Here is a 10176-nt window from a genome sequence, read left to right on the forward strand (position 1 = left end):
CGTTCAGCCTTTCGTCAACGCGGAGAACAGACCCATACCCTGGCATGGTAGATTTTTCTGTTTTCTTCTGAACCCATTCTTATACAGACTATGTCTGAATCACATTTCTTGTAGATTAGTGACACATCTCATAGCCAAGGATGTAATCTGGACAATGTGAAACAGTTTGGATCAAAGGTTTGCATGAGTCACAGTGTAGTCATCTGTAGCATATTTCAACACAATTTATGAGGGTGAAGTGCTGTATTTTATAGGACATGACCCACTTATTCCTACTGGAGCAGTTGTTCCAATTTGGATTTAATATCCTAATTAATGACAATTGAACTCACGGACGGAGCCAGGATTTCAGAAATACAGAGGTCAAAGTGTCCAAGCAAGATCTGTATATCTATAGTTTTTAGATTCGAGTTGTGCATGTTAATTTATATTATTGGACTATCTAGGAATAACATGTCTGGATTTTGAAAAAGGCATCGTGCAAAGGTAGCGAAACCACACTTGGTCCTTGATTTAAAAGGTCATGTAATTTAAAAAAAGAAAGTGTTATTAGCTAAATGTACTTTAAGTATCACAGGTACTAACACTGTATTTTCAAATTAATTACTGTGTAGTGTAGCATTCTACTGTTGAAGTTGCTTTAGTTGGTGCTAATTGTAATACATATATTGTTGGGTCACAATGCATCATATTTTAAAGGGCCATCATGTGTTTTTTATGTAAAGTCTTCACTTGCAAAGTAGCTTGTACTTGTCACATAAATGTTAAAAAGTACAATGAATTAAAGTTTAAAGTGGCATGAAAATGAAATTCTTTAGTGTAAGTGTGTACTTAAGAACAGCGAATAAATGTACTTTGTTCCATCCCACGATGGATAACATGTAGCTCATGTCAGCCCGTCCAGTTGCATTAATCAAACGCACAATCCCTTTTTTGCCGCATATTTTTATTTTCAGCAACCATAATGCATTGTAGAAGACATATAAAACTGTCGAGTCTGTTGCATCAACTCCTGTTTGAAAAAAAAAAAAAAAAAAAGAACACAGCTATCAACAAATTTGTTTTTTGTTATAAAAAAAAAAAAGAAAGAGGAGGGTGCTGTAACTCCTTTGTGACCGTACTCCATCTGTCCTGGTCCTCGCCAAATTGGCTCTCAAACTTCCAAAGAAATACCAACAAGAGGATCTCTTTTGTACTTTCCCTAAAATAACACAAATTAGTAGTCCTCCTTTTAACATCTTGTAACATTGTTTAAAGCAAGAAGCATATCAACACGTTTACCGACGAGATAAAACAGGAAAAAAAGATAAATGCAATGTCAAGATACCCCTTTCTTTGGGCCAATGCGTCATTCTAGCTGGTTTGGGCAGATGCAGATCCAGTCTCCCACAGGCGTGTTATTTGGAGACAAGTGATGGGAGGCAGACGGCCAACATGTGGCATGTCCCATGGATGTAAATAAATTTTTCCCTTAAAAAAAAAATAAAGGGAAAATGCACTAGAATGGCTCTTCACACTCCGGATGTGTTTTCTGATGTCAATATGGCAGCACGTTAAGTTCCACTCTCACTTTAAATCCATCCAAACATCTTGTAGGAAATTGTTGAATGAATATCATACATTGGAAATGTCACTAAAGTGGCAAACATTATGTGCTGACTAGACAGATGGACTCGTCGACATGACATTGGCCATAGCATGGGGCAGTGTATTTTATGTTTCTTTTGCTGAGAGTTTCACACTTGGAACACAACACAATGGATTGGATGGAAGGCGTGTACATCCGCTGGTACTATTTAACCACAAGCTTACGCAGACTGGTTCAATTCATTCGGCCGGGAAAATAGTAGTCAGGTTGGACCGACTGTGGTCCAAAGTCTTCATCTGGACCGTATCCTTCAGACGTCTTCATGCTCAAGGTGGACTACGATAGGATGGAAGATAAGCACGTTCCCAAAACGGAAGCTAGTCTTGGCCTCTGTCAACCACAAAGGAATAACCATGACATGGAAATGAAATCAAGAGTTCTCAAAAAGGGTGGAGAGAGGGAAGCGGAGAGAGAGGAAAAAAGTGAAACAATGACATCACCTACAATAGAAGAAGTCGTTTCTCTGGATGTTGGCAGAGAAGAAAAAAAAAAAAAAAATTTCAATGAAAAGTTTCTCTCTCTGTGTGTCTTTTTTTCTCCCAGTCGATCGTTTGCTCCACTTGCCCTCTTCTTGTCATATCATTGTCCCTCCATCTTGTTAGGGTTGGGGGTGGGAGCAGGTGGAGATGGCAGGCGGGGCTGGGAGGTGGTGGGTCACAGGGTGAGCTTGCAGTGACAGAGTTCTTTGTACATTTGCCTCCTCAGCCGCGGCATATCCTGCTGGCCAAAGATGAAGGGCTGACCTAGGGCCAGACACTTGCAGTACTGCAGGGCGGAGGGGGGGGGGGGGGGAAGAAATAAAAAATAAGTTATTGGCGTGCAGGAGGAGCAGAATCACGACAACACAAGTCAGTAGGCGTGTGTTCCTACGATGCTAAGTGTTTGTATAAACAGCATCAACACTGAGGGCTCAGAAAACTGACCGTTGGACAAAATGACGACTTAACAGAGAAACTAAACCAAGCTGCACATTTGGAGAAACCCACCTGAAGCACAAAAGCCCCGCAGTCACTGTCGTTGTTCTGACGACCCACATTCTGCAACAAGCACACGACACATTCGTCATATGCAGCACAACAGTTGACATGCAAAACAGAGCCATGGTCATGTTGCAGCAGCAACAATAACAACCCACTTTTGGGAAATGAGTCACCTAATTCTGTGTCAAAGTCAGAAACATTTAAAAGAAAACAAGCAAACAAAAGCATCTCACCATTTTGAAAAAGCCCTTCCATCCCGTCAAAAAGTCTTGCTGCTCTTTTTTGATGGCCTCCGCTTGCAGATACTTAAAAATGTGCTGAAAACAAGAACAAGTGATTCTATCAAACTAGATTTATAACAGTGACACAAAAAGAAACTTGTGATTTGATGATAAAAACACACTTTAATAACATCTAAATGCGAGGCCCAAATATGATCAAAAAGAATGACAACTAAACCAATTAGATTGAAGAGCACTCCAATGTAATATATTAGATTATAGCGTTGAAACATACATATATACATATATGCATACATACACGTGTATATATATATACACACACACACACACGTGTGTGTGAGTGCGAGTGTGATATACATATATATATACATGTATATATATACGTATATACGTATATATATATATATATATATACGTATATATATATACACATATACATATACACATACACATACACATACATACACACACATATATATATACACACACACACATATATACACATATATATATACACACACACACACATATATATATACACACACACACACACACACACACACACTATATAAGGCCTTGGTACTGCTGTCTGGTCCTACCTTTGGGCAACGTCTGTTGAGAGTCCGCTGAGAGTCGAAGTAAGTGATGGCTCGACGCGGAATGTCGACACTGACCAGTGACCAGTGGACCTCCAGGTGGATGGGGATCAACAACAGATCCTTCTGAAAGATGTCAACCTGAGAGAAGGAGAGTATGCAGAGAGGAGAGGAGAGGAGGGAGCAAAGGGAGAGATAATGGATGGAAATGTATCGTTGGAGAAATTCATTCCAGGGCGGCAGAATACGATGCAACACCGGTGCTAAGCTAAGGAGGACCACTGATCCTTCTCAAGGTCAAATGTTCTTCCATCTACATGTTTATGTCATGAGTGCCATGGAAAAAGTTGATTGTGGTGTTTTTAATGAAATGTATCCACAACGTTGGAACGTTTTAGTTCAGGAGGTCCGCAACCGTCAGCCTGTGTGTGTGTGCGTGTGTGAAGGACCGCCTGCTTAACTGATGTCCTCTGCATAAAACCGCGTAAACTGGCTTTATCCACAACATCGGAAAATTTAGAAAAAGCCCATGAAGCTATATTACGAGCTCCACCCTCTCGTGTCACTTCTAGGTGAAACGAACAAAGATGGCGACGGCCAAAACGACAAACTGAACAAATGGGGCTCTCCCTTATTCTGAATTGGCGCAAAATACAAATCATTACACCGTAATTCTAACGACTGTATGACAAAAAGCTTGAGACCATCAACAGACCAATCAAACCACAAAGAGATCTGAGGCCCTACTTTGTCATTTCAAATGATAGACAGGCTACATATTTACGTAAAGAAAGGACAAATGTCTAGATCAACCTTAATGTGAAGAGAACCCTACCCGACAACACTTACATTTTTCGTCCACCGTTTGACCCCATCATAGCCTTTTGTCCTCAGCTTATCATAAAAGAAGCTGTTGAAAAAGTGCACCTGAGGGAGAGAAGAGAGAAACAGAAGAATGAGGGGCCACAGCTCCACGAAGCCCCTCTCACGGCTCCTGTTGCTTCTGGATGATGTACTTTCTGACACGAGCAGGACCACGTGTTCCAGTGATTAGCCCAGCTGTCCTTATCGTGTCCCCTGTTTCACACGCTCTCTTTAATGATGAATTTTAAGAATGTCCGCAAAGACATTTCCATGTAAATGCAACAAAAGCCTAATGGGCAATAATTTAGGCTTTGTTATCGTTCAGCCTTCCATTTCATTCCAGCTGAGACCGGCTGACAGTCACATGTGACACATAACCGTCAGAGTACGGAGGGCGCTCGAGGACGACTAGACGTCATCCTCTGGGGACCACGAGTGTCTCCATCTGATATGTCAGTCTGGGCTGACCAACAGACAGACATGTCCCTGGAGCCGGGCCACTAGACTGGCTATAAAGCGTAACTACAGTGTTTAACATGTTAAGTTCATCGCAAGAAATCAGCAGTCGGACGATCACTGGTGTTACTTGAATAAAGAGAAAATCACTTCTTAAGATTGTCGTCGGGGCGGGGACACATGCAGACCCAATGCATTCTATTTTGGAGTGATAGGCTGTATTGTGTTAGAAATAACTGATTATCAATTTCCTTACCTTCTCGGGCACAGAGTCCATGACCAGGTCACCATACATGTTCATAATCTGAGGCAAACACAAAGAGCATAACATAAGGGGGGTTACCCTATTTAAAGAAGCATCTTAAAAAGTGACAGTGTAACCTTTCTGATCAGTGACTACCAAAGGATGTATTTCACCTTTAACCCATTTCGTCTATTTATTGGTATAACATCTACACCATCTGACATTCTGTCCTGGTCTGTAAAGACTGGAGTTTGGCTGCAGGTCTGACAACTGTATTCATCTTACTACGAGGAAGAGGAGCTGCCCTGAACTACGTGTTCTGGGCAGAGACAAAATGACTAATTTTAAGAAACTCATGAGCACATCTGAGGTAACCACAAGACAAAGTGTCGCTTTTGTGTGGCTCTTTGTGGAGAAAATCTGTTTTACAGCTCTGACTGTTAAATCAACTAATGGATTTGTCAGCCCTACAAATGTTGAACAGTCCTGGTAGAAATCCTTGTTGTCACGGCGTTGTGAGTGTGTGGTGCTCCACCTGGTCGTTGAGCCAGTTCTGTCCGTACAGAGTGCCCAGGTCGTCCATGGTCAGCACGTGGCGCTTGTAGTTGACTCTGAACGTTTTTGCCAGAGCGGATCCCGACGAGCGCTGGAAGGACTGTATTAGGTGCTGCACCACTGCTTTCCTAACACACAACAGAGCACACACACAGTGGTACGTTACTCACTGAACTCATTTAGACTGGTTTACTGGATGAATTCTGCTGCCTATTAACCCGACGGTCTGACAGAGCGTTAGGTTGGGACTCTCATTTAATTCTTTCCTGCCCACATGCTTCATGTCACACATCTGTCTGGATCCTCGCACTGAATGTATTCGGCTTCAATGGAAAGTTAGGGAGACTGATGCGTGATGATGACTGGAGAAAATAAATGATTATAGATTTTTAAAGCGCCATCTGACCACACGGACTGAAGAGGAGGCCGAACCCTGTGACTGACCTGTGAGGCTGTGAGAAGCTCTCGCTGAAGATGTCCTGAAGCTTCTCCACGATGTCGTCCACGTGGATGGGGATCAAACTGCCGTACTGCTGTAGGGACTCTTCAAGAATACCTTGACAGAAGACATTAAAAGGCATCAAACCATCATCTTTACAAGGCATGTGTTCCTAAAATCCTCGAAGTCAGCGAACATGAGCGGCCAAACAGAGCCTGTGGTCCGTACCTGTCACACAGCTCATGTGTTCCTCAGTAAGGGCCAGCTCCACGGGTTTGACCTCCACGTCCTGCCTCCCTCTGTCCTCTTGCTTGTCTGGAGAGCAGCCGTTCATCAGCTCATCTGCCAGAGAAAAGGAACCAAATTACATGCACACGTTTCTTATTTTTCCTTTCTGCAGAGTTTTTCCCTTCTCAGCGATCTGGTGAAGGTAACATGTGGTGTAATGGTGTACCTCAACTCTGTTAATTGTGTGAAATCTCAATTAAGAAGTTGGGAGGTGGAAGCATTGGGTGCTGTGAAAGAGGACATGGGCTTGCCAGTGTTGTACTTTCCCACAGCTAACTGAACGTTTATCTCGTCACAAAATCCAAGAGTCAGTTGGGCTTTTTATCACAGTTCTGAAATGTGTGTAAAAACCAAACTATCTTTGTGAGCCGTTTTTTTTTTTTACCCATTCTGTTTCTCTAGCTTTCTTCAGAAGTGAGTGGTGTATGTCAGTACCTCTCTCAGAGTCTGTGAACCTCTCATCGTTGCTGTCGTCCTCTTCATCGCTGTATGGTGACTGCAGAGACCTTTTTGTCCTCCTCTGCTTGCCGTGCTGAATGTGCCTCTGCCCTCTGCGGCTACACCGGTACCCCCGGGAGCCCACCCACTGCGCCCGCTGGCGCCAGCTCTTCCAGTGCTTGGTGAGCCGAAACCCAACGCCTCTGTGAGAGCGCAGACGCTGCCAGCGCCGGAGCCTCCTCAGAGCCCTGTACCTGCTCAGGTGGGACCTGAACAAGTCCCCCGCTTTGGCCTGGGAGACGGCGTCCTTTGCCGGGCCGTCGCCGCCGCCGTCCGCCTCCTGTTGTGGTCCATGATGTTGGTGCGAGTGAGGGTGCTGCGTGGCCTGGGAGGGAAAGTCTGGGATCTCCCACTCCAGCTCCGCCCGGTCTCCTTCATCTTCCACCTCGTCGTCGTCTTCCTCCTCCTCCTCCTCCTCCTCCTCATCCTCCTCCTCCTCTTCTTCTTCATCATCTTCGACCTCATTGTTATCCCAACCCTTGCCTTCAAACTCTACCCCGTCCTCACCATCCAGGTTATTTTCCTCTTCACCCATTTCCTTGATCCTGCCCATCCCATCCTCCTCTTCCTCCTCCTCCTCATCATCATCTTCCTCCACATATTCGCCTGTCCACACCTTCTCTTTCTGGCCCAGTCTGAGGTGCATGGGGCTGGGTACACTGTTGCCTGACACAGGGACTATGAGGTGGTCTCCAGGAATCCCACCTAAACACAAACATGAGCAGTGATCAACTATGTCAGCTGTGTTTAACCATGTGCCATCATAACCTAAAAACCTTGAGCTTTTCCTTTTAAAAAGGTCCAATGTGTAGCATTGAGGGTAATCTATTAGCAGTGCAACTAGTGGTGCAACGGACCATAGTTCATCCTTCGTCTAAGTTCGACTCCGTGGATTAATTACACAGTTTAAACATCATAGTGTGAGATAAAGTTTTACTGACAATCGTAATTGAACAATATTCAGTGAAAATATGGAATCAGGAGATCTGCAAAAACTGCATTCCATTCAGTTACATTATGATGCGTTCAGGCATGGTACGCATCAGATTAGATTCAGATTCAATGAGCAGATTTGATACGAGTGGAGTAACGGACCACGGTTGATCAGTGACCGGTAGAGATCCCCCTCACTGTTCGGCACACATGTGAACCTCGGATTAATGACAAAGTTTAACGTTAACCATGACAGTGTGAAATTAAGTTTTAATGACCATCGTTATCTGTCAATATTCAGTTAAATATGTGATCAACACATCAGTTATGTTTTGCTAGTCGAAAAAAAAAATTGTCTGGAGCCTTGTAGACCAGCTGCTATAATCAAACAACAATATGGATCATCGATGATCGGCAATAAGTATCGGCTGCAAAACAAATGTGAGCAGGGATCTCTAAAAGTTGTATTTGCTCCCTGTTTTATTTTGTGCTGACCCGATCTGTGACTCTGAACCGTGACTTTTATGATCCGTTGCACCACTATTTGATACTGAATTTGGATTTGATCAAATGTCATTGAACCACCAGCAGTAAAGTGCCTACCTCCTCCTGTGTCGTCCTGCCCCACAGCGGTCAGACCCAGGTCCCCCTGCCAGCGGTTCTGGGCCAGGCTACCGCCACTGTCTCGCATTCTCCACGGACAACCCACGACCTGCGCCAGCTCGTCACCTGCAAACAGCAACAGACTTCACTTCCTGTATAAATGCAGCATGCCAATTACCTTGGTGTGAATGCGAACGTGACCAGCTGAGCCACAGTGCTCCACTCTCACTCCACACTGGCAATTTATTTATATCATTCATATTTCTTAAGTGCATCACCACATATCTGTAGCTTTAAATATCAACACATCCCTCATCCAAATAGATATTTAATAAAACAAAAGGTCAAGTTAATAAAATCCCTTAAAGGCAGCTGTCTTGTAAACCATTATACAAGCTGCATGTATTCAATGCATGGGTGAAGGAGTGAGGGAAGAAGCCCACACAGTGGTAATGTTTTGGCCTCATCTAGAACCTCAGCACTCCAAACCTCACTCTGGATTCACTCACAGTGGATTACATCTTCAAACAGGTGTGCCGGAGGCCAAACCAACGTTTACACTTTAAATGTCTACAGACTGTGCTAGCTACTAGCACGGCGTCAACATATGCCCAGTGAAGAAGAAGTAAAGTGGCACAGTGTGTGAAAACGATCAATTTAAGTGGACCGAATAACAATTGTGAGACGCAAACCGCTGCTTGCTATGAGGCAGGTTCATATCTCGCTGCACCCGCTGAGCTACACCGCCCAGGTGGTGTACAAAACACTCCATCAAAGCACCTCTCGTACCTTATAATGACAAGTCGTTATTATATTACTGCTTGTTTTGCCAACTGCAGCACTGAGACCTTCAAACGGACCATTGCAGCGCGTTAATTCACAAAAACAAGGAGTTGCTTTGATGGGAATTTAAGCCTTCTGATCTTACTATCACAAGCTTGATTATATGTTGTCCCGTTTTTATCCAGTATATATGTCCCTGTCCCCTCACAGGCAGAAGACCTGTTCTGTTAACACCGATCGTCTTGTTACCATGTGCACCAGAGAGCGGACATGTAACTTAGCTCGCTAGCTAGCCCGGGTAAGAGAATAACAGGACTGGGAAAACGGGCATTTTCTACGGTGTAATGTGGTGCGGCCTGTGTCCTGTGCAAGAGAGATGCTTTGAGAAAAGCGGCTCTGTGATGAGGACTATTCTTTCCGGTGAAGGAAATAGTCCTTGCCAAGGCTAGCTTGTGCGCGTTGAGCGCTAGCAGCATCACCGTCATAGTTTCACCCCTTAAAACCCAAATAAAAATAGCATTAATTGCGAACCTTAATTATTCCGCAACCATGCACAGCCAAAGCCCCTGCACCAACATTATTAACAGTCTGAAATAACAAAAGGTCTTCAATAATCCGTTGTCTACCCGTGCTAACATGCTAGCTGGTTAGCCATGTTGTCGTTAGCTAGCTAGGCGTTAGATATCATGTTAGCAACAACATAATAAAACGCCCGGCTCACTGTGTTCCTTGCATAGCTAGGTGTTGTAATAGCATCCTTACCGTTAGCTTGCAGATTTATATGAATGTGTATCCAGTTGCGTCCGACTGAATGTTGGGCGTGTGTAATTGTCTATGGGTATCGAACCAAAACAAATGCTAATTTGTGTTAAACCTCATTCAATGAAGTCAGGTGTGCAGCAGCCAGATGTCACCTCCTTGCTTTGATTTCTTTGAGGTCTTCCGGTTCAGAGAAAAACGCAAACACTCCACAGCAACGGTGGACTACAGTTTACGATGGACATGAAATCGACAGGAAGAATCTATTTCAATTGATATGGTCTATGT

The 10176-nt window shown here is 43.9% G+C and overlaps 1 protein-coding gene across 1 annotated transcript; it reads right to left on the reverse strand.

Annotated features, from left to right (window-relative positions):
• Positions 1-975: 975 nt before the first annotated feature.
• Positions 976-10176, reverse strand: LOC306796848 (sentrin-specific protease 5-like). Its single transcript, XM_079295910.1, has 13 exons — positions 9892-10176; positions 8347-8472; positions 7318-7515; positions 6748-7221; positions 6253-6366; positions 6030-6141; positions 5566-5713; positions 5043-5090; positions 4316-4393; positions 3470-3607; positions 2862-2945; positions 2635-2685; positions 976-2413 (listed from the first exon to the last, which is right to left on the reverse strand). The coding sequence occupies exons 2-13, from the start codon at positions 8432-8434 to the stop codon at positions 2303-2305; spliced, it is 1644 nt and encodes a 547-aa protein (XP_079152036.1). The 5' UTR covers positions 8435-8472; positions 9892-10176; the 3' UTR covers positions 976-2302.

Source organism: Melanostigma gelatinosum (assembly GCF_949748355.1).
Source record: "Melanostigma gelatinosum genome assembly, chromosome: 23".
In the NCBI taxonomy this organism is placed as follows: Eukaryota; Metazoa; Chordata; class Actinopteri; order Perciformes; family Zoarcidae; genus Melanostigma; species Melanostigma gelatinosum.